The sequence below is a fragment of the Dendrobates tinctorius genome, unplaced genomic scaffold (assembly GCF_039654945.1).
Source record: "Dendrobates tinctorius isolate UK_male_01 unplaced genomic scaffold, ASM3965494v1 ptg000102l, whole genome shotgun sequence".
In the NCBI taxonomy this organism is placed as follows: domain Eukaryota; kingdom Metazoa; phylum Chordata; class Amphibia; order Anura; family Dendrobatidae; genus Dendrobates; species Dendrobates tinctorius.
This window is the reverse complement of record NW_027361770.1, coordinates 38,081,113-38,105,701: the sequence shown is the minus strand read 5'-3', so window position 1 is coordinate 38,105,701 and position 24,589 is coordinate 38,081,113. Positions and strand designations below refer to the sequence as shown.

General features: G+C 43.3%; 1 protein-coding gene across 1 annotated transcript in view; it reads right to left on the bottom strand.

Moving 5' to 3' along the window:
- Positions 1 to 24,589, bottom strand: part of LOC141099782 (dynein axonemal heavy chain 5-like) — a 587,253-nt gene that overhangs the window by 9,178 nt on the left and 553,486 nt on the right. The window contains exons 75-76 of the mRNA XM_073587845.1: positions 6,765 to 6,973; positions 5,509 to 5,730 (exon numbers count right to left, since the gene is read on the bottom strand). Of these exons, the coding sequence (XP_073443946.1) occupies positions 5,509 to 5,730; positions 6,765 to 6,973 (431 nt within the window). The remainder of the gene's footprint in view (positions 1 to 5,508; positions 5,731 to 6,764; positions 6,974 to 24,589) is intronic.

The window sequence follows — 24,589 nt, the reverse complement described above, 5'->3', positions numbered from 1 at the left end:
TGTTACACATCCTTTGCTGGCATTGACAGAGGTCAAACATTTTCTGTAAGTCTTCACAAGGTTGGCACACACTGTTGGTGGTATGTTGGCCCATTCCTCCATGCAGACCTCCATGCATTGATTTTTTTGGGCCTGTCGCTGGGCAACATGGACTTTCAACTCCCTCCAAAGATTTTCGATGGGGTTGAGATCTGGAGACTGGCTAGGCCACTCCGGGACCCTCATATGCTTCTTATGATGCTACTCCTTCGTTGCCCTTGGTGTTGAGCTTGGGATCATTATCATGCTGAATGACCAATCCACATTTCATCTTCAATGCCCTTGTTGATGGAAGGAGGTTTGCACTCAAAATCTCACGATACATGGCCCCATTCATTCTTTCATGTACACGGATCAGTCGTCCTGGTCCCTTTGCAGAGAAACAGCCCCAACGCATGATGTTGCCACCCACATTCTTCACAGTAGGTATGGTGTTCTTTGGCTGCAACTCAGTATTCTCTCTCCTCCAAACATGACGAGTTTTGTTTCTACCAAACAGTTCTACTTTGGTTTCATCAGACCAAATGACATTCTCCCAATACTCTTCTGGATAATCCAAATGCTCTCTAGCAAACTTCAGATGGGCCCAGACATGTACTGGCTTAAGCAGGGGGACTTGTCTGGTACTGCTGGATCTGAGTCCCTGGCGGCGTAGTGTGTTACTGATGGTAGCCTTTGTTGCGGTTGTTCCAGCTCTATGCAGGTCATTCACTAGGTCCTCCCGTGTGGTTCTGGGAATTTTGACCCCATGGGGTGAGATCTTGCATGGAACCTCAGATCGAGGGAGATTATCAGTGGTCTTGTATGTCTTCCATTTTCTTATTATTGCTCCCACAGTTGATTTCATCACACCAAGCTGCTTGCCTATTGCAGATTCAGTCTTCCCAGCCTGGTGCAGGGCTACAATTTTGTTTCTTGTGTCCTTCGACAGCTCTTTGGTCTTCACCATAGTGGAGATTGGAGTGTGACTGTTTGAGGTTGTGGACGGGTATCTTTTATACGAATAACAAGTTCAAACAGGTGCCATTACTACAGGTAATAGCTTTTCTGTATTTGTTTTCTAATTTTGACTCTCATAGTTGTGGTCTACCTATGATGACAATTACAGGCCTCTCTCATCTTTTTAAAGTAGGAGAACTTGCACAATTGGTGGCTGACTAAATACTTTTCCCCCCACTGTATTACAGAATTCGAGGGCTTTGGTGGAGTTAGGTGAGCATAACTGTGTTTATTATTTTTAAATAAAAATGGAAAACTGTGTTTTGTTTTATTTGTAATAAAATACTTTATTCTGGCTCTGTCTTTATCAAGGATGTAACTATAGGATTAGTAATGGATAGGTGTCTTATAGATGTCTCTCCATTACTAAGCCATGGGCTTGATGTCACCTGACAATACAAAGATGACAGCAACCCCACAAATATGAACCCCACTTGCCACCACTACAGGGCAAGTGGGAAGAGCCAGGCAAAGCACCAGAATTGGCACATCTAATAGATGTGCCTTTTTTGGGCAGCTGTAGGCAGCTATTCTTAGGCTGGGGGGCCTATATCAATGGCCCCTTACAAGCCTGAGAATACCAACCCCCAGCTGTCAGCTCTAGCAAGGCTGGTTATCAAAAATGGGGGGACCCTATGCCAATTTTTAAAATAAATTATTTAAATAATTTAAAAAACAGGGCGGGGACACCTCTATTCTTGATAACTAGCCTTGCTGAAGCCGACAGCGTAGGGTTGCAGCCCCCAGCTGTCAGTTTTGAATGGCTGGTTATAGAAAATAGAGCGAAACACATGCCGGGTTTTTCTTTTATTTATTTATTTACAGCGTAGGTGGCGGGCGATGAATACTGCCATCAGCCGCTTCTTCTGTCACTGTTATTAGCGGCAGCAGGTGTAGGCTGATGGGAGTAATAGTCCCATTAGCCGCCGCCTGCTGTCATTGTTATGTCTTGAATGCAACTCCCATCATTCTCCCCTGCTCGCGCTGATCGCCGGCAGAGCAGGGGAGAATGATGAGAGCTGTCTTCAGCACCCGGCACCGGGGAACAGCCCTTACTGTAGTACTTCTTCCCTGGTTCCCATCCCTGTGGTACTGATGCAGCACACAGTTGCCACATGTGTGCCACAAGTATTACACACACGGACACGCAGACACTGTCATCTCTGGTACCATTTTTTTCCGGTACTGAAAAAAAAAGGACGTGTGCAATCGGCCTAATGCTGTGCTCTTCATTAAGCACTATGTGTGGGTTCCTGTCTGTATCCATTAAAAACAGTATTCCGACAGAAACTCCAACAGAGACACAAAAGAGCTATTTACTTCAATGAATCACATTTTTGTGAATATTTGAAAAAGAGTAGACGAATACTGCCAGGATATGGAGGCCAAACAGTGTCTACAATGACTCCGTTGGCGTGCTGGAAGTGAATGACTCTGTTGGGGTTCCTTTTGGAATCCAGTTTTTCAGGGTAATTTGAGAGAAACCCCAACATAGTGCTCAACAGAAAGCACTATATTAGTGTGAACCTAGTCTTACTTTTAGCAAACTTTAATACAAGGATACAAATGTCTAGCAGTGATAACTAGGGATGAGCAGACCCACAGAAGGTCGGGTCCATGGCGTTCGACTGAACGTTGGTCCAAAGTTCGGTTCCGGTCCAAGAATTGGACCCAAACTTTAACCTGAACCTCATAGAAATCAATGGGGACCCGAACTATGGAGCTGCAAAATATCACTCTCTCACTCCTGCTTGAACTGTAAAACTGACTACAAAGAGGAATCCATGTTCGGAGTTCATCACTGGGTGTCTGGTATCAACACCGAACTTTACAGTTAGGGTTCCCTCATCTCTTGTGAAAACTTTTCACATAATGAATTTGCTCAAACAACAAATACCAGCATTACCTGGCAGCACAAAGCTGTAAATTGAAGTTATACAGTGAAGAGCAAAAGGGTAACAATGTTTTGAACTTTTGACTTTCAGGCCTTATATATGATTTTCCACTTATGCTTTGAACTTGAGACTACCATCATTTTATAGACAATCATCTTGGATATCTCATACTTAAATTTGACTTGCAACTATTTAGCATATGATTAGTTACAGTTGTGGCCAAAAGCATTGACACCCCTGCAATTCTGTCAGATAATACTCAGTTTCTTCCTGAAAATGATTGCAAACACAAATTCTTTGGTATTATTATCTTCATTTAATTTGTCTTAAATGAAAAAACACAAAAACAATTGTCCTAAAGCCAAATTGGATATAATTTCACACCAATCATAAAAAAGAGGGTGGACAAAAGTATTGGCACTGTTCGAAAAATCGTGTGATGCTTCTCTAATTTGTGTAATTAACAGCACCTGTAACTTACCTGTGGCACCTAACAGGTGTTGGCAATAACTAAATCACACATGCAGCCAGTTGACATGGATTAAAGTTGACTCAACCTCTGTCCTGTGTCCTTGTGTGTACCACATTGAGCATGGAGAAAAGAAAGAAGACCGAAGAACTGTCTGAGGACTTGAGAAACCAAATTGTGAGGAAGCATGAGCAATCTCAAGGCTACAAGTCCATCTCCAAAGACCTGAATGTTCCTGTGTCTACCTTGCGCAGTGTCATCAAGAAGTTTAAAGCCCATGGCACTGTGGCTAACCTCCCTAGATGTGGACAGAAAAGAAAAATTGACAAGAGATTTCAACGCATGATTGTGCGGATGTTGGATAAAGAACCTCGACTAACATCCAAACAAGTTCAAGCTGCCCTGCAGTCCGAGGGTACAACAGTGTCACCACGTACTATCCGTCGGCATCTGGATGAAAAGGGACTGTATGGTAGGAGACCCAGGAAGACCCCACTTCTTACCCCGAGACATAAAAAAGCCAGGCTGGAGTTTGCCAAAACTTACCTGAAAAAGCCTAAAACGTTTTGGAAGAATGTTCTCTGGTCAGATGAGACAAAAGTAGAGCTTTTTGGGCAAAGGCATCAACATAGAGTTTACAGGAGAAAAAAGAGGCATTCAAAGAAAAGAACGCGGTCCCTATAGTCAAACATGGCGGAGGTTCCCTGATGTTTTGGGGTTGCTTTGCTGCCTCTGGCACTGGACTGCTTGACCGTGTGCATGGCAAGTCTGAAGACTACCAACAAATTTTGCAGCATAATGTAGGGCCCAGTGTGAGAAAGCTGGGCCTCCCTCAGAGGTCATGGGTCTTCCAGCAGGACAATGACCCAAAACACATTTCAAAAAGCAATAGAAAATGGTTTGAGAGAAAGCACTGGAGACTTCTAAGGTGGCCAGCAATGAGTCCAGACCTGAATTCCATAGAACACCTGTGGAGAGATCGAAAAATGGCAGTTTGGAGAAGGCACCCTTCAAATATCAGGGACCTGGAGCAGTTTGCCAAAGAAGAATGGTCTAAAATTCCAGCAGAGCATTGTAAGAAACTCATTGATGGTTACCGGAAGCGGTTGGTCGCAGTTATTTTGGCTAAAGGTTGTGCAACCAAGTATTAGGCTGAGGGTGCCAATACTTTTGTCTGGCCCATTTTTGGAGTTTTGTGTGAAATGATCAATGTTTTGCTTTTTGGCTCATTCTCTTTTGTGTTTTTTCATTTAAGACAAATTAAATGAAGATAATAATACCAAAGAATTTGTGTTTGCAATAATTTTCAGGAAGAAACTGAGTATTATCTGACAGAACTGCAGGGGTGTCAATACTTTTGGCCACAACTGTATGTAGATTCTTGACATGTCACTGAATTGTTACGGCTTTGCTCCTGATGGTAGAAAAATATTTTCTTCCTGAATAATGCAAAATACAACTAGTTCTCATATTCCATAATAGCTCAGTGTATTATTAGATTGATTCCCAAGTGAAAAGTCATTGGTTCAAATCGAGAAGCAGAAATGAAGATTTCCCAAGAAAAGAGAAACAACATCATCCAGCTCATCGATAGCGGTCTCTTGGCCAAGAAAATTGCCAACCTGCATCATGTGAGTGCCATGACAGTTGGAAGAATATGAAATTAAGTCCATCCATCCATACAGAAGCCAATGGGTGGACATCCAGGCAAAATATCAGAGTCAACAAGTCAGGCAGAGGGTGCACACTAGTCTCTACGCTGACTGTTTAGGCAGAGGGCGCACACTAGTCTTGTCATCGTGCCCTTTGACTGAAACGTCAGAGTCAGAAGACACGGAAGATGCTGCAGCGCAGGAACGGGAGAGGTAAGTATTGCAAGTACCGGAGCCCTGAGCAGACAGGGAGGCCCACTCACGAGTGATGGCACTGGGCTCAAATAGCACGACTGTATCCCCAATGGGGAGTGGGCACCCCCCTGCTCAGGGCCCAGGCACTTGCCTGGGTGCGCCGCATGCTGACTCCAGCCCTGAATGTATCTTTCCTGCTTATCTTTTCAATGGACAGGACAGAAGTTTCTAAAACTGCCATTTATAAATTGAACCATACCTTAGGTTGAGCTTCCATCAGCTTAGTGTTTCTGCGGTCCCAGCCAGCGCCATCAAGAAACAATCCATAAATGTATACGCCTCCAATGTCAGCTGGAGGAGGCGCGTTGACATCTTCTTTCATCATTTTGGTGACATCATTATGTAAAATCACACTGTCTAAAGCCCAGCCTTTTGATAAATTCATGCGGGTTGTTTCCTGTCTCATAGCTGTCAGAAAACCCTAGTGGAAAAATGCTTTTGATTAGAAAAGAGAGGATGCACTATATATAAGGTTCATTTATTTCTGCGATCAGTAACAAACATTGGCAGTATGTATGATCTTCAAATTATCACTCTACATACTTTGAAACAAGCTGTATCAGCACTGTGTTACTGTACGTTGTTCGGACTGGAACAAGTCCAATTGAAAAGTGAGCGAGTTTGAAAAGTAAATTCCTTTCAATGAGATGAGATTAAGAAAAGGAGAACAGACAGTACCGTGTACATTGTACAATTGTTTGTATGGTTGTCCTATTCTTTTTTTTTTTCAGATTAAGTTCATTTTTACCCCAGTCGCTGCATTACACATTATTTCTGATTGGGACACCATATTCTGCTGCATACACTACCAAGAAGATACGTTGCAATGAATGAGGAATATGGTGGTTCAGACTCCGCGCTGCTCAAAGTTCAAAGATACGATCACATATGAAGATGAAGATGAATGTGGTTTATTGTCAATGTGCTTCAAGGTTTCCAAACCTCTTCATCGGGACCAAACCACAATGATAGACTACAACTCAAAAAGTGCAGGAATATATGGACAATGCATTAAAAAAAAGACAGCGAACTGTCTTTTAATTAATTTATTATTTCATTTCTCATCTGCATCTATCACAATTACATACTTTTATGTTTTTATATTTTCCTTTCACTAAGTATATGCTACAATGGCGTGTTATCATATGACTGCAAAGGTTCGTTACTTTGCTCCCTTTTTTTAATGTCCTTTATTCCTGCACTTTTTGATGTTGTATTCTATCATTGTGGTTTGGTCCTGATGAAGAGGTTTGGAAATCTTGAATGCGTTGACAATAAACCGCATTCATGCTTTACCTTCGTGTGTGATCGTATCGTTGAACCTAGGCCAGCGCGGAATCTAAATTACCATATACCTAATTCATTGCATTTGTTATTTTATAACACATCGGGACCACCCGTAAAGTAAAAGAAAAGTGCGGAAACCCACTTAACAGTTGCTTTGAATCCACCTACCTGTGGATTAAAGAACCCTGTCATCCAGAACTGATTTGGACGGCCATCAAATAACCAGCTTCGAAACTGCTGATTTCTCTCTAGCAGTTCTGTAAACCAAAAGCCGAGGGTGGCAGAATCCCAGGAAATCTTGTACCAAAGTTTAGGAATCCTTGCATCATACATATTGTCTAAAGCATCTCGCAAGTCTTCTGACATAATTATAGTTCCTGTAAAATACAATTTAGACTTTATTTTTAGTTTCATTCTGTAATTTAAAAATATCAAAACATATGTTCAAGAACTTACAGTATCTCTGCATGTGTCAAATCTTAATAGAAAGCCATAGGGAGTCCTTTTATGGAAAATGCCATGACATGTTACATGGAACAATATGAGCCTGATTGATCAAGGTGATTTTGCCAGTTTTCTAATGTATAAGTTGTGCAAAAATGTTGCGACTCTGCGTTTTATGCCAGTCCTGGGCACCTCCACCAAAACTGGCAGCACTTGTGTGGAACAGGGTGTGGCAAAGCCTGCCTGGTAAATTCATCCAAAATTACGCCACTTTGGCCAAGGTACACAGTAATTGTAAGATATGCCTAATTCATTAAGCGATATGCCTATTAATGAATTAGATGAATTAGGCACATTTTACTCCTGCAGTACCTTCAATAAGACCGGCATACCACACATCAGTCCTAACGAATCTGGCCCTATATCTACAGGTTTATTTTATCCGATAAAATAATTTTTGGAACACTAAAAGGTAAAACCTATCGTACAAAGCTCTTCCCTTAAAAACAGATTAATTTATTAATATTCTAACATTGGCATGTACTGTAATTTTCCAAAAAGTGTCAGTGAACTTCAGTACATACTATTCAGTCAGATATATTCAGACAAAATGAACACAGCCTATAACTGTTATGGGAAATATATTTGGGACAAGTCCATAAGTCACTTTCCACACCAGTGAAGATCACATATCATCTGTGGGTGTTGATACGTGTCTTGCGCAAAGAAATACTTTGATAAAAATAAATAGAGTAGACATGACTATTTGGGCAGTTGTTCAAAGCCAAATATCCTAGCGTGACCACTGTGAGTTATAGCTAAGGATTGCTTAAATTAAGCAGCAGGAGACTCTTAGCAATCTGAAAATATCAATCTTGCAGCACAAAGAACATGACTATTTCATTCCAGTCCACCACCCCGAGCGGGAAGGGGCAGTCTGCGCATACTTCTGCAAGCTTTCTTTAGCTCCTAATGATTTCCAGTTAGGAACACCACTACTACCAGAATTAGTGACTTGTTCTCTACAGGTGAATGGTGAAAAAGCAAAGGGAAAAATATGGATACCACTCTTTGAACCCTAGTAAACATATATCAAAATATTCAAAAATATATTTGCCACCATTGCCCTTATATTATGCTACAATATTATCCCAAAGCTATGCTTAATAAAATTACAAGAATAAATATAAAATTATAGCTTTTGCTCTGGAATCACGGTAACCTACATTCCTCCAAAATTTCACCATGTTGCCAAAAAATTATACCAATAGAGAAAGCTATTTCTTCTACATCATCTAAGGTGGTTGTGTGCCTTTCAATAGTCAGGCAGGAAAATGCTGGAGCAAAGACCACATGAGAATGATGGGTTATCTGGTAATCAGCCATGATGGTTTCTGGCCATTAGTATTCATAGTGACAGACAGCTCATCACTATAAAATATACACTTGTAGCTTTTCTGCCTGCAATTCTGCTAGTCAGTCATATAGAAATGGAGGAGTATGGTGAGAAAAGCCCTGATCACAGAAATAAGAGCATTTTCGTACAGCATGATAGTAGCTGGCAGCAATAACTGTGCCAAAGGATAAAAGTGAATGTAACTGAACTCGACTAATGCATATTTGTTTTAAAGCCTCCTTCATAGTGTGACCTTCATAATCATCGATAGAAATAAAGCTTTCTGCATAAAGGTACATCTGTTAGCAGCTGAGCTGTGTTGGAGCATGTGAGTACTCTGTGCTGCTATCTGTCAATGCTCGCAGTCTGACTCAGGGCTATGGAATGGAACAGCTCAATGCCATTAAGTCTAAAGTAAAGGGTAGACCAGAAAGCTGCACCCTCGGAAAGAGAAAAATACATGTATGTGAGAGATGCTGCAGAATGGACATGATCCCGGGACATGTCTCAGTTCCTTAAATGGTTGAAAAGATTCACCGACATAATTATCTATAAAACATAATATCTACCTACACAGATTAAAGCTTTCATACTACTTGAAGAGTAACCAGTCCCTCCAGATGTTGGCACTAAACACTGAGTATCCCCTAAGTACAGGTCCCCTCAGAGCATCAATAAATGTGACCCCCTCAGTGTCACCTAACGTGATTGCTTGTCGTTAAGGCTCGGGTCTCTTGCAATATCTAAATAAGTAAACTTTGCAATGCTTTGCTGTAAACTTTGTAAAACTTGTAAGAGAAAGTTGCCATCTGCCTCTTAGCAGCCCTGTTGTCTGTATGCTGGCAGCTTTTTAGATTACTGAGAAAATCAACAGATTACCATATGCTCCAGCTGTCCTCTAGTCACTATTTCCCTACCCAGCTTCATCTAATCCTTCTAAGCTTCCAGCGTAGGAGGCAGAGGAATGAGCAGATCCTCTCCTATAGAGCTCTTCAGTTTCTGAGTTAGCCAATGTCGGGTCCAGCAGCCATCAGCCTTCATTCATTCTGGGGCCAGCAGCTTTGAATCTGAGCCTTAGTAATTTTCTGCCAACTTGAAGAACTTTTCATTTTTTGAGAGAGCAAATTATTAATGTATTGTCACACATACAGAAGAGACCATACAATGGAAATCATTACGCCCCTGCAGTTTTCAGCAGACACTAACAATGCAGTAGGGAGTAGATGACATACTGTATATTCAGCATACTCTGTAGGGTGGGTGACTATGGATATGTCATGATTGCCAGGTTTCAATATAACAGCGTGGTTTTCGATTGATGTTAGAGTCATTGTATTTTTGTGGGATTTGGAGTCAATTATACAATTAGTTTGGATCTATTGTGTGAAGTTTGTTTATATTACTGACTTTGAAGCGAGGAAGCAATCTGACGAGAAATGTGACAGAATATTAACAGCTTAACTGCAGCGGCACAACCGGACATGTCAATAGAATGTCCCCGGCAGTGACAGGGGCTCCACTTTATGAGTTTTGTAACCCTGCTTGCTTTGAATGAAGTAGCACTGTGCACTGACATGAGAACACCTTTGACTCCTACATCTGCCAAGTGACAACAAATCAACAGTACCGAGTATGGAATTAAGCACGGGGCATCCGGATGTATCTCATTTCCACTTTGCCTCAAAACTTCAATTATTATTGTACTTTATGCAAACATTGAGTTAAAAAAAATGAAAACTGAAAAATCATGATGTTTAATATATAAATTATATACAAATTATATATATTTAAATGCGACATTTGTTTAGGGTGTACTTACTTTGAATTCCTATTCAGAGTGACTGTATATTTGTTTATTCATTTTTAAAATATTTTTTCTTCCTGATAGTAAAATGAGTTAGATCTGCTCGTGTAAAAGGAACAACTGGACTCAAGTTAAAAGGACAATTAAATGTTAAAAGTACAGTATATTGTTGTTCGGGAAGCATGACTCAGACATTGACTGTAGTATTGTCAGCATGTATGTTTTACGCTTGGATGACTAGTCCAAGAGACCAGTTCAGTCCTTCTTTCCACCCTCTGATTGGTTATACTGACAGGTCTCTACCTATGTATGTGGACTGGAATAGGTAGAACCCATCAGAGCCATGCGTCGGACCAGTCATCTGAAACACCTTGTAGTTGGACGGCTTTTCAAATTCTGATTTCTGTGAAATTCAGCGGCATTTCAATGCAAAACATATACAACTACAATAACGTAATCAGTGTCTGATTTATGCTGTCCATGGTTCGGGCAGAATAAATTATCATCAGGTTCCCATTAATATCAGGTATATAGACTTTCAAAAAGGATTAGTTTGCCAGTGTATTATGGAATTTTAAAGTAAGCTCACCAGTCCCATTAGAATGTAGAGAATAGTAACGCACGCACTTTTGTGTAATGAAATCTTGTGACAGCTCTGAGATAGAGCAGGGAGACATGATCTTCCTGTACTATCGCTTTCAGCTCTGTAGACTAGTGATCACTTTAAGCCTGCAGTCTACAGAATGGCAGGATGGTGCAGCGACCGAGGTGCCAGCACATGCACAGGATGTCAGAGTCTCAGCCCGGTGACATCACTCGCTTCGTCAGTACTCTAATGTCCTGTGCTTGCACCAGTGCAATGATATCAAAGCGCTACTCTGACTTGTGGACTTCTGGATTAGAATGTTTGGATTACCTCAAACTTTTGGTGTGACTGTGAAGGCATCATACAGTGTAGGGGACCCTCATATTGTGGGATGGGTCCCTCATACATTGTAGGGGCTACTGCTAAAGAGTGTGGGTCATTATACAGTGAGGGAGCTAATGTGAGGGCCATCATACGGTATGGAGGCTAATGTGGGGGTCATCATGCAGTGTGAGGACTACTGTGGAGGGCCTTAATAAACAGACTTCATTAAGTACCGTAATGAGATCCTCAGATCCATTCTGAGACCATATGCATGACAATGCTAGGCCTCATGTGGCTGAAGTTTGTCAGCAGTTAATACATGATGAAGGCATTGATGCTATGGACTGGCCTGCCCGTTCTCCAGACCCAAATCCACTCAAGTGCCTCTGTGACATTTCTCAATGGGTGATGAGAAAACGTGCTCGGATAACGTGTTATCGGAGCATGCTTGGGTTTTATCTGAGATTCTTGGGCGTGCTCGGATAATATGTTTGAGTCCCTGCAGCTGCATGTTTTGCAGCTGTTAGACAGCCACATCACATGCAGGGATTGCCTGTTTGTTGTCTAACAACCATGAGACATGCAGGCGTGGGGACTCAAACATACGGTAAGTTTTATTGTCCTAAAAACTTTCACACTCCTTATCTATGAACTGTTCTAATATTTATGGCCGCAAATGTTGATCCCTCTTCCATAGTGATAGTTCTGCTTCACATCACTTGTCTTATCTATTGCATTACTTCTGTGATTTGTTGTGTATAAATATGTGATTCTTCAGATTTTGTATTCGTCTGTGCCTGATTAAGAGACCTGAGTAGTCTCGAAAGCTTGCAATTTAGTAACATAGTTATTAAGGTTGAAGGAAGAGTTTAAATCCATCTAGTTCAACCCATTTCCTATCCTAACTTGCCCTAACATGTTGATCCAGAGGAAGGCAAAAAAAACCCATGTGGCAAACAGTAAGCTTCACATTGGGGAAATAAATTCCTTCCCGACTCCACATACGGCAATCAGACTAGCTCGCTGGATCAACGCAATATTAACCCCTTCATGACCCAGCCTATTTTGATCTGGCCATTTTTGTGCAATTCTGACCAGTGTCCCTTTATGAGGTAATAACTCAGGAACGCTTCAACGGATCCTAGCGATTCTGAGAGTGTTTTTTCGTGACATATTGGGCATCATGTTAGTGGTAAATTTAGGTCGATAATTTTTGCGTTTATTTGTGAAAAAAATCAGAAATTTGGCAAAAATGTAGAAAATTTCGCAATTTTCAAATTTTGAATTTTTATTCTGTTAAACCAGAGAGTTATGTGACACAAAGTGGTTACTAAATAACATATCCCACATGTCTACTTTACATCAGCACAATTTTGGAAACAAATTTTTTTTTGTTAGGAAGTAATAAGGGTTAAAAGTTGACCAGCGATTTCTCATTTTTACAGCAAAATTTACAAAACCATTTTTTTTAGGGACCACCTCACATTTGAAGTCACTTTCAGGGGTCTATATGGCAGAAAATACCCAAAAGTGACACCATTCTAAAAACTGCACCCCTCAAGCTACTCAAAACTACATTTAAGAAGATTATTAACCCTTCAGGTGTTTCACAGGAACTAAAGCAACGCGGAAAGAAAAAATGGACATTTTAATTTTTACAACAAAAATTTTCTTTTAGCATCAATTTTTTCATTTTCACATGGGCAACAGGATAATATGGATCCTAAAATTTGTTGGACAATTTCTCCTGAGTACACCGATACCTCATATGTGGTCATAAACCACTGTTTGGGTACATGGAAGGGCTCAGAAGGGAAGGAGCGCCATTTGACTTTTTGAATGGAAAACATGCTGGAATATTTAGAGGTTGCCATGTCACGTTTGGAGAGGCCCTGTGTGCCTAAACATTGGAGCTCCCCCACAAGTGACCCCATTTTGGAAACTAGACCCCCCAAGGAACTTATCTAGATGCATAATGATCACTTTGACCCCCCAGGTGCTTCACAAATTGATCGGTAAAAAAAAAGTACTTTTTTTTCACAAAAATTTTCTTTTAGCCTCAGTTTTTTCATTTTCACATGGGCAACAGGAAAAAATGGATGCTAAAATTTGTTGGGCAATTTCTCCTGAGTACACTGATACCTCATATGTGGTCATAAACCACTGTTTGGGCACGGCAGGGTCTGGAAGGGAAGGAGCGCTATTTGACTTTTTGAATGGAAAATTAGCTCCAAACGTTATCGGACACCATGTCGCGTTTGGAGAGCCCCTGTGTGCCTAAACAGTGAAATACCCTCACAAGTAACACCATTTTGGAAACTAGACCCCTTATGGAACTTAACTAGATGTGTGGTGAGCACTTTGAACCCCCAGGTGCTTCACAGAAGTTTATAATGCAGAGCAGTGAAAATAAAAAAAATCATTTTTTTTCCTCAAAAATGATTTTTTAGCACGCTATTTTTTATTTTCACAAGGGTAACAGGAGAAATTGGACCACAAAAGTTGTCGTGCAATTTGTTCTGAGTACACCGATACCCCATATGTGGGGGGAACCAATGTTTGGGTGCATGGCAGGACTCAGAAGGGAAGGAGCGCCATTTGACTTTTTGAAATGAAAATTACCTCTAATCGTTAGCGGACACCATGTCATGTTTGGAGAGCCCCTGTGTGTCTAAACATTGGAGCACCCCCACAAATGACCCCATTTTGGAAACTAGACCCCCTAAGGAACTTATCTAGATGCATAGTGAGCACTTTGAACCCCTAAGTGCTTCACAAAAGATTATAACGCAGTGCCATGAAAATAAAAATATTTTTTTTTCCTCAAAAAATTATTTTTTAGTGAGCAATTTTTTATTTTCACAAGGGTACCAGGAGAAACTGGACCCCAAAAGTTGCTGTCCAGTTTGTCCTGAGTACGCTGGTACCCCATATGTGGGGGGTATCACTGTTTGGGCACACGTCTGGGCTCGGAAGAGAAGTAGTGACATTTTGAAATGCTGACTTTGATGGAATGGTCTGCGGGCATCATGTTACATTTGCAGAGCCCCTGATGCACCTAAACTGTGGAAACTCCCCAAAAATGACCCCATTTTGGAAACTAGACCCCCCAAGGAACTTATCTAGATGTGTGTTGAGCACTTTGAACCCCCAAGTGCTTCACAGAATTTTACAACGCAAAGCTTTGAAAATAAAAAATCATTTTTTTCCTCAAAAAATGATTTTTTTTAGTTCGCAAATTTTTATTTTTTACAAGGATAACAGGAGAAATTGGACCCCAAAAGTTGTTGTCAAGTTTGTCCTGAGTACGCTGATATCTGATATGTGGGGGGGAACCATTGTTTGGGCACACATAAGGGCTGAGAATAGAAGTAGTGACGTTTTGAAATGCAGACTTTGATGGAAAGGTCTGAGGTCGTCGTTACGTTTGCAGAGCCCCTGATGTACCTAAACAGTAGAAACCCCCCACAAGTGACCCCATTTTGGAAACTAGACCTTCCAAGGAACTTATCTAGATGTCTGGTGAGCACTTTGAACCCCCAAGTGCTTCACAGAAGTTTATAACGCAGAGACGTGAAAATAAAAAAATCATTTGTTTTCCACAAAAATCATTTTTTAGCCCCCAATGTTTTATTTTCCCAAGGGTAACAGGAGAAATTAGACCACCAAAGTTGTTGTGCAATTTTTCCTGAGTACGCTGATACCCATATGTTGGGGTAAACCACTGTTTGGGCACACGTCAGGGCTTGGAAGGGAGGGAGCACCGTTTGACTTTTTGAACGCAAAATTGGCTGGAATCAATGGTTGCACCATGTCGCATTTGGAGACCCCCTGATGTGCCTAAACAGTGGAAACTCCTCAATTCTAACTCCAACCCTAACCCCAACACACCCCTAACCACAGCCCTAACCCCAACACATCCCTAACCCTAATCATTACCCTAACCCCAACACACCCCTAACCCTAATTCCAACCCTAACCCTAATTCCAACCTAAGCCTAGTTCTAACCCTAACCCCAACCCTAACCCTAATTCCACTCTAACCCTAATTCCAACCCTAACCCCAATTCCAACTCTAACCCTAATTCCAACCCTAACCCTAATTCCAACCTAAACCTAGTTCTAACCCTAACCCTAATTCCAACCCTAACCCTAATTCCACTCTAACCCTAATTCCACCCTAACCCTAATTCCAACCCTAACCCTAATTCCAACTCTAATCCTAATTCCAACCTAAACCTAGTTCTAACCCTAACCCTAATTCCAACCCTAACCCTAATTCCACTCTAACCCTAATTCCAACCCTAACCCCAATTCCAACTCTAACCCTAATTCCAACCCTAACCCTAATTCCAACCTAAACCTAGTTCTAACCCTAACCCTAATTCCAACCCTAACCCTAATTCCACTCTAACCCTAATTCCACCCTAACCCTAATTCCAACCCTAACCCTAATTCCAACTCTAATCCTAATTCCAACCTAAACCTAGTTCTAACCCTAACCCTAATTCCAACCCTAACCCTAATTCCAACTCTAACCCTAATTCCAACCCTAACCCTCTTTCCAACCCTAACCCTAATGGAAAAATAAAAATAAAAATAATTTCTTTATTTTATTAGTTGTTCCTGCCTATGGGGGTGATAAACGGGGGGGGGTATTTACTTTTCATTCTATTTTGATCACTGTGATAAACTCTCACAGTGATCAAAATAGAATGAATAAATCTGCAGCCGGTGGGCGCACTGTGCATGCGCCTGCCATTTTCCAGGATGGCGGCGCCCATGAAGCAGGACCGAGGGCCACTGGGAGCAGGAGAGGGACATCGGAGGTACCGGGGGGGTGAGGGAGGGGGTCGGAAGGTTGGGGGAGCCTAGAGAAGGGGGAGGGGAGCAGAAGATGACGGCGGCGGCACGTTGCCACGGTCAGTCGGTATCGGGGGCCGATCGGCCCCGTGAGCCGTGGGGGGGATCGGATTATGGCCTCCAGCCATGTCCGGTGCTACTGCAGCATCGGCCATGGCTGGATTGTAATATTTCATCAATTTTCATTGATGAAATATTACTATCGCTCTGATTGGCTGTTTCACTTTTAACAGCCAATCAGAGCGATCGTAGCCACGTGGGGGTGAAGCCACGCCCCCTGTGGTGAAGAACAAAGCCCCCTGTATCTGCGGGTCAGGTGACCTTTCAGTGACCCCGGTCACCCGACCCGCAGGGGGGCTTTAAAGTCATGACACCACATAGGTGTCAAGGGTCGTTTTGGCACACCTTTTCATGACGCCTATGTGGCATCAAAGGTCGTGAAGGGGTTAAGGAAACTAGTGTATATACCCTGTAATATTATACTTTTCAAGAAAGGCATCCAGTCCCTTCTTAAATTTTAGTAGGGAATCACTTATTACAACATCATACGGCAGAGATTTCCATAGTCTCACTGCTCTTACAGTAAAGAATCCGCGTCTGTGAGTATGCTTAAACCTTCTTTCCTCCAAACGTAGAGGATGCCCCCTTGTCCCCGTCACAGGTCTAAGAGTAAAAAGATCATTAGAAAGGTCTTTGTACTGTCCCCGCATATATTTATACATTGTAATAAGATCACCCCTAAGCCTTCAATTTTCCAAACTAAATAGCCCCAAGTGTAATAACCTGTCTTGGTATTGCAGACCCCCTAGTGTTAGGCGTCGGGTCACTGCCACTGCACAGCAGGAATCCAGAGCCTTGCACCCAGCGGTCTCCCATTCTTCTTCGGCCGCAGTGGAGCCTGCTCAGCAGACTCGTCGGTCCAGGCGCTCTACCCAGACCAGCAGTGTAGGATCGGTTGCTGCTGCCACCTCTGGTTCAGGTTTGACAACGCATGCTGGCCAGCAGCGAGCCACTCCAGGGAATAAGTCCTCCTTTCACTCCACTGAGCATGCCCATGGGACGATCTCTCTTTGGAGATCGGAGGTCACATGCTCAGGTCCTTCTCCAGCTCGGATTGGACCATCTGAAAGGTCAGGAAGGTCCCGGAAGGACGCAGTTATAAGAGTCCGCCTCTGTACACATTGGGTGAGGTTAACCCCGTGTGTTCCATTATTATACCGCCATATAACGTCCGCCATTACCAAGCAGCAGTTAACACCTCTGCATGGTGGACCCCGGGCTGCAAACGCACCTAAACACCATCTTTATTATTTGGTGCGTTCCGCCAGCCCGTAACACCTAGTTCCCTAATAACCTTGGTTGCTCTTCTCTGCACCCGCTCCAGTTCAGCTATGTCTTTCTTATACAATGGAGACCAGAACTGTACACAGTATTCTAAGTGTGGTCGCACTAGTGACTTATATAGAGGTAAAATTATGTTCTCCTCATGAGCATCTATGCCTCTTTTAATGCATCCCATTATTTTATTTGCCTTTGCAGCAGCTGCCTGACACTGGCCACTAAATGTGAGTTTGTCATCCACCCATACACCCAGGTCTTTTTCAGTGACAGTTTTGCCCAGTGTTTTACAATTAAGCACATAATTATACATCTTGTTCGTTCTACCCAAGTGCATGACCTTACATTTATCCCCATTGAAGCTCATTTGCCATTTATCAGCCCAAGCTTCTAGTTTACATAAATCCTCCTGTAATATAAAATTGTCCTCCTATCTATTGATTACCCTGCAGAGTTTAGTGTCATATTGAAATTCTACTCTCTATGCCCCCTACAAGGTCATTAATAAATATGCTAAAAAGAGGCGGTCCCAAAACTGACCCCTGTGGTACCCCACTGCTAACCCTGACCCACCCTTTGTTTCCTATCCCTGAGCCAGCTCTTAACCCACTTAAACATATTTTCCCCTATCCCCATTGTTCTCATTTTATGTATCAACCTTTTGTGTGGCATCGTATCAAAAGCTTTTGAAAAGTCCATGTACACCACGTCCACTGCATTCCCTTTTTCCAGTCCTGAACTTATCTTTTCATAAAAGCTTATCAGATTAGTCTGACAGGAATGGTCCCTTGTAAACCCATGTTGATATTGGGTCATGAGGTTATTCTTCTTCAGATACTCCAGTATAGTATCTCTTAAGGTACTGTCACACTTAGCGATGCACCAGTGATCCCGACCAGCGATATGACGCAGTCAGGATCGCTGGTGCATCGCTAAGTGGTCGCTAGTGAGCTGCCAAACAGGCAGATCTCAACAGCGACATAGCAGCGGTCGGGGGTCGTTACTTACCTGTCAGACGAGGCGATCCTGACGTTCTCCCACCCGCGTCCAAGCGTCGCTCGTTGGCGCCACAGGAAGCCCAGCAGGAAGCTGATGACAAGAAATGGTCCAGGACGTTCTCGCGCGATCAGCGATAATCAGCGGGGGAGCCGGTCGGAGGTTAGTATCAAACATAGCTATATCGCTGCTGCGTCACAAAACCAGTGACATTACAGCGATATTGCTAGCGATATTGCTTAGTGTGACAGGCCCTTTAGAAAACCCTCCAGGATTTTACCCACAGTTGAGGTTAAACTTACTGGCCTATAATTTCCAAGTTCAGTTTTTGTCCCCTTTTTGAATATTGGCACCACATTTGCCATACGCCAGTCCTGTGGTACAGACCCTTTTATTATGGAATCTTTAAAGATTAAAAATAATGGGCTATCTATGACTGTGCTTAATTCCTGCAGTACTCGGAGGTGTATCCCATTCGGGCCCGGGGATTTCTCAATTTTAGTGATTTTTTAGACGCCGCCGTACTTCCTGCTGGGTTAACCAGGTGATATTTAATGGAGATTTTTTTATCCCTGATCATGTTATCAGTCATGGGATTTTCTTGTGTAAATACTGTGGAAAAAAGTCATTTAGCATATTGGCTTTTTCCTCATCCTCATCCACCATTTCACCCAGACTATTTTTAAGGGGACCAACACTATCACTTTTTAGCTTCTTACTATTTATGTAGTTAAAGAATATTTTGGGATTATTATTACTTTCTCTGGCAATGAGTCTCTCTGTCTCAATCTTTGCTATTTTGATTTGCTTTTTACAGACTATTTAATTTTCTGTATTTATTTAATGCATCACTACTACCTACTTGCTTTAATTCTCTAAATGCTTTATTTTTGTCACTTATTGCGCCCCTTACAGCTCTATTTAACCATAGTGGTCTCCTCCTATTTCTAGCATGTTTATTCCCATATGGTATATATTGTGCACAGGTCCTATTCAGGATGATAATAAACGTCTCCCATTTTATTTGTGTGTTTTTATGTCTCAGGATATCGTCCCACTTAATTGCACCAAGATCATCTCTCATCCGTTGGAAATTTGCCTTCCTGAAGTTTAGTGTCCTTGTAACCCCTCTACTACACATCTTATTAAAGGATACATGAAAACCTATTATTTTATGATCACTATTACCCAAGTGACCCTCAACCCTTATATTTGATATGCGGTCTGGCCTGTTGGTTAATATTAGGTCTAGCAGTGCTCCCCCTCTTGTTGGGTCCTGAACCAGTTGTGAAAGGTAATTGTCTCTCATAGTTGTCAAAAACCTATTACCTTTGCTGGAACTGCAGGTTTCGGTTCCCCAATGTATTTCAGGGTAGTTGAAGTCCCCCATAATAATGACTTCTCCTTAAGTTGCAGCTTCATCTATTTGCTTTACAAGGATATTCTCCGTTGCTTCCATTATTTTTGGAGACTTATAACAAACCCCTATCAGTAATTTATTATTTTTTCCCCCTTATCTCTACCCACAGGGACTCTACATTTTCATTAGATTCATATATATTATCACGAAGGATGGGTTTTAAGGATGATTTTACATATAGACACACACCCCCTCACTTATTTGTACGGTCATTTCTGGCCATGTCTCAGATATCCCCACCATGTCATAATTATGTTCCAACAACATTAACTCCAATTCCTCCATTTTGTTGGCGAGACTTCTGGCATTAGTATACATGCACTTTATGTATCTCTCTGTACCTCTATTCTTTCTTAAATTATTAACTGTTCTAACCCCACCCCCCATGCCACCCCCAATTTCATTATTTGTGCCCAGGTCTCTATCTGCACTGTCTTCCCCTCCTATAAAAGCAATACCCCCCCGTCCCTAGTTTAAACACTCCTCCAACCTTCTAGCCATTTTCTCCCCCAGCACAGCTGCACCCTCCCCATTGAGGTGCAACCCGTCCCTAGCGTAGAACCTGTAGCCAACTGAGAAGTCGGCCCAGTTCTCCAGGAACCCAAACCCCTACTTCCTACATCAATTCACGAGCCACTTATTAACCACCCTAATCTCCAGTTGCCTCTCTGGCGTGGCACGTGGTACAGGAAGTATTTCCGAAAATACCACCTTGGAGGTCCTTGCTTTAAGTTTGCAGCCTAATTCCCTGAAATCATCTTTAAGGACCTTCCACCTACCTCTAACTATGTCATTTGTGTCACTGTGCACCATGACTGCTGGATCTTCACCAGCCCCTCCCAGTAATCTGTCAACCCGATCAGCGATGTGTCGGACTCAAGCGCCAGGTAGGCAGCACACCGTTCGTCGATCCCTGTCTTTGTGACAGATTGCCCTATCTGTTCCCCTAATAATTGAGTCCCCCACTACCAGCACTTGTCTGGCCTGCCCTGCTCTCCTATTTCCCCCCTTACTGGAGCAGACACTCCTCCGGCTTTCAGAGGACATGCCTTGCTGCAGCAGTGCTACTCCTGCACTAACACTCCCCTCATCTGCCAACTTAGCAAACTTATTGGGGTGTGCCAGATGAGGACTAGCCTCCCTGGTGCTCTTCCCTCTACCCCGCCTTCTAACTGTCACCCAGCTAGCTGCTTCATTGTCCTGCAGCTCCAACCTAGCATCCCCCCCTCACCTATCCCATTGAGCGTCTGCTCAGTGAGCAGAAGACTCCTTTCCATATTGTCTATGGATCACAACATGCTCACATCTCACACAGCAGTATGCACCCTCGACTGGCTGTTCTTGGATTTCATACATGCGGCAAGACATGCACTGGATGGCATTGGCAATAGTGGAGCACATCCTAATGGTGATTGCACCAGACAGAAAAGATAAGCAAAAATAAATAAAAAGTATTAATAAAATATAACAGCAATTCAGGAATACATCCCCTTGGAAACTCCCTGAATCCAAAGTCACTGAATCACAAGTCACACCCTTACCACAGTTTGCACTTACGTTCAAGGTCACACTCAGCTCGTTCACACTCGCTCAGGCAGAAGATTTAAAAGAGAATTTTTTTCCCTTTTACCAGCACGCCACCCTGCTGCTCAATGCACTTCCAAAAAAAAAAAAAAAATTTGTTACCATCTTTTCAGGAGATTCCAAAGGGGCAATTTCTTCGGATCAGAAGAAACTGTTCCGATATGGGAGTCTTCAGGACACTGGATAGGGACCTATATGAAAGGTTCAGGATTAGAGGTTATCCACGTAAGGTGCTTAATGGACCATTTAAGGAGGCTCTATCTATGGATAGGCAGCCCCTGCTGTCAGCAACAAAGAACAATCGGACGGGGGGATACCAACATGGTCAAGATGATTGGGTGCTGTCAGGGCCGGCGTCAGCACCCGGCGCACCCGGGCAAGTGCCGGGGCCCTGGCGAGATGGGAGGGCCCACTCACGCTGTCTGGGATACCCGCCGCCGCCCCCCATGTACTGACCCCATCCTACACCCTCCGAGAGGGACCCACGCAGTGACGCAGCCCCTTACAGCCAGCAATGATCATCGCTTCCTTCGGCTGTAATCTTGTGTGCGGTGGCAGCACAGGACCTGTGATGAGGTCACAGGAGGGGAGGAGTCGGGTCACATGATCAGGGTGGCTGCAGGACTCTGCTGTGCTGGTCGCTTTTCATTATGGTGCTGGTCTGGATGGATGAGGTAACGTTTATGTGTGGGACAGTGGGGTCAGGGAGGGGTTTAACAAGGTGGATGTTACAGAGCCATGTGTGTGCTTGTGTGGGGTCAGGAGGGGTTTACAAGGTGGATGTAGCAGAGCCGTGTGTACTTGTGTGGGGTCAGGAGGGGTTTACAAGGTGGATGTAGCAGAGCCGTGTGTGTACTTGTGTGGGGTCATGGAGGGGTTTTACAAGGTGGATGTAGCAGAGCCGTGTGTGTACTTGTGTGGGGTCAGGGAGGGGTTTTACAAGGTGGATGTAGCAGAGCCGTGTGTGTACTTGTGTGGGGTCAGGAGGGGTTTACAAGGTGGATGTAGCAGAGCCGTGTGTGTACTTGTGTGAGGTCAGTAGGGGTTTACAAGGTGGATGTAGCAGAGCCGTGTGTGTACTTGGGGGGGGTCAGGGAGGGGTTTTACAAGGTGGATGTAGCAGAGCCGTGTGTGTACTTGTGTGGGGTCAGGGAGGGGTTTAACAAGGTGGATGTAGCAGAGCTGTGTGTGTACTTGTGTGGGGTCAGGAGGGGTTTACAAGGTGGATGTAGCAGAGCCGTGTGTGTACTTGTGTGGGGTCAGGGAGGGGTTTTACAAGGTGGATGTAGCAGAGCCGTGTGTGTTCTTGGGTGGGATCAGGAGGGGTTTACAAGTTGTATGGAGCAGAGCCGTGCGTGTACGAGGTGTACGGAGCGAAGCCGTGTGTGTACGAGGTGTATGGAGCAGAGCCGTGTGTGTACGAGGTGTACGGAGCGAAGCCGTGTGTGTACGAGGTGTATGGAGCAGAGCCGTGTGTGTACGAGATGTACGGAACGGAGCCCTGTGTGTACGGAGCTGAGCCGTGTGTTTATGGAGCAGAGCAGAGCCGATGGTGTACGGAGTGAAGCTGCGTGTGTACAAGGTGTACGGAGCGGAGCCGTGTGTGTACGAGGCATACAAAGCGGAGCCGTGCGTGTACGAGGTGTATGGTGGGGAGCATTTATACCTCCCGAGTCCCAACTGTCCCAGATCCAGCGAGACAGTCCCGATTTTGAGAGAGAGACTGCCCCAGCCGGGAGCTTACTTTCCCCGTGGGACACAGGAGTACACAGCGGAGCCCCAAGGAGCAATTTAAAACTTGCACGTAACGTTCTACCGGAAGTGACGTGCTGGAAGCTGACCAGAAATTAGGTCATTTCAGTAGGAGATTGTGACGGAACCATGGAGGCACTTCAGGGAATGCTTCAGATCCATCACTGTGTCCTCCTTTGACAGCGGACAGCGAGATCGCCTTGGAATCGGGGATGTCGGCCATGTGAGCGGATCATGATATGTCCTGCACCAGGAGGCTCAGGTATGCACTACAATGGGAGCTGGGCTGCTATAGTATCTTTATAGAATTTTTCTCTGTTTCTCTCTCTGTTCTTTCTCTCTAATCTTTTTTTTCTCTCTGTTCTTTCGCTCTCTGTCCTCTTTCTCTCTCTCTGTTCTTTCTTTCCCCTCTTCCTCTCTGTTCTTTCCCCTCTTTCTTTTTCTCTCTACCTCTGTTCTTTCTTTCCCCTCCTTTTTCTCTCTCTCCCTGTTCTTTTTTTCTGTCAACTCTTTTTCTCTCTCCGTTCTTTCTTTCTTTCCCCTTTTTTCTCTCCCTCTCTGTTCTTTATTCCCCTCTTTCTTTCTCTCTGTTTTTTTCTGTCCACTCTTTCTCTTTGTTCTTTTTCTTTCTTCTTTCTCTCTGTTCTTTCTTTCCCCTCTTTCTTTCTCTATCTGTTCTTTCTTTCTTTACCCTCTTTCTTTCTCTTTCTCTCTGTTCTTTTCTTTCTCTCTCTGTTCTTCCTTTCTTTCTCTCTGTTCTTCCTTTCTTTCTCTCTGTTCTTTATTTTCTTTCTTTCTTTCTTTCTTTCTCTTTCTTTCTTTCTTTCTCTGTTCGTTCTCTCTTTCTTTCTCTCTGTATCTTTCTCTGTTCTTCCTTCCATTCTTTCTCTTTCTTTCTTTGTTCTTTATTTCCCCTCTCTTCTTTCTTTCATGCGTACACTACTAATCAGTGGCCTCCATCACATGAACGTGTTTTGCCACAGAGCGAGTGTCCGTGTGGATCACATGCGTGTCCGTGTGATCCACACAGAGAGAAGTCCGTTTTTGGCCGTCACCACGGATGTCACACGGCATGAGTCGTGGTATGTGTTAAGGGGGGACCAACTGAGACTTTTTCGCCCGGGGCCCTCAAAAACCTGGAGCCGGCCCTGGGTGCTGTTAGGAATAAACGGGACACACCGATTGCTCGCCACATGAATAATATCCATGGCGGATGTCTGGCTGAAATTAACTTCTGTATAAATGAGCTTATTATGCCAAAAAGCAGAGGGGGAGATCTGAATAAGATCATCCTAAGGCGTAAAATGGAGTGGATCTTCAGAATACAGTTCCTTTCTCCCAAGGGTTTGAATGAATCCCTATCCTTCACTTATTTTATATAAATATTACAGCTGGATCAATACAGATTATATACTTTATGTAGGTTCTATCCATTCCTCAAGGGAATTCTCTGTTTTTTATTTCTGCTGCATGGGTGTTTTTGGAA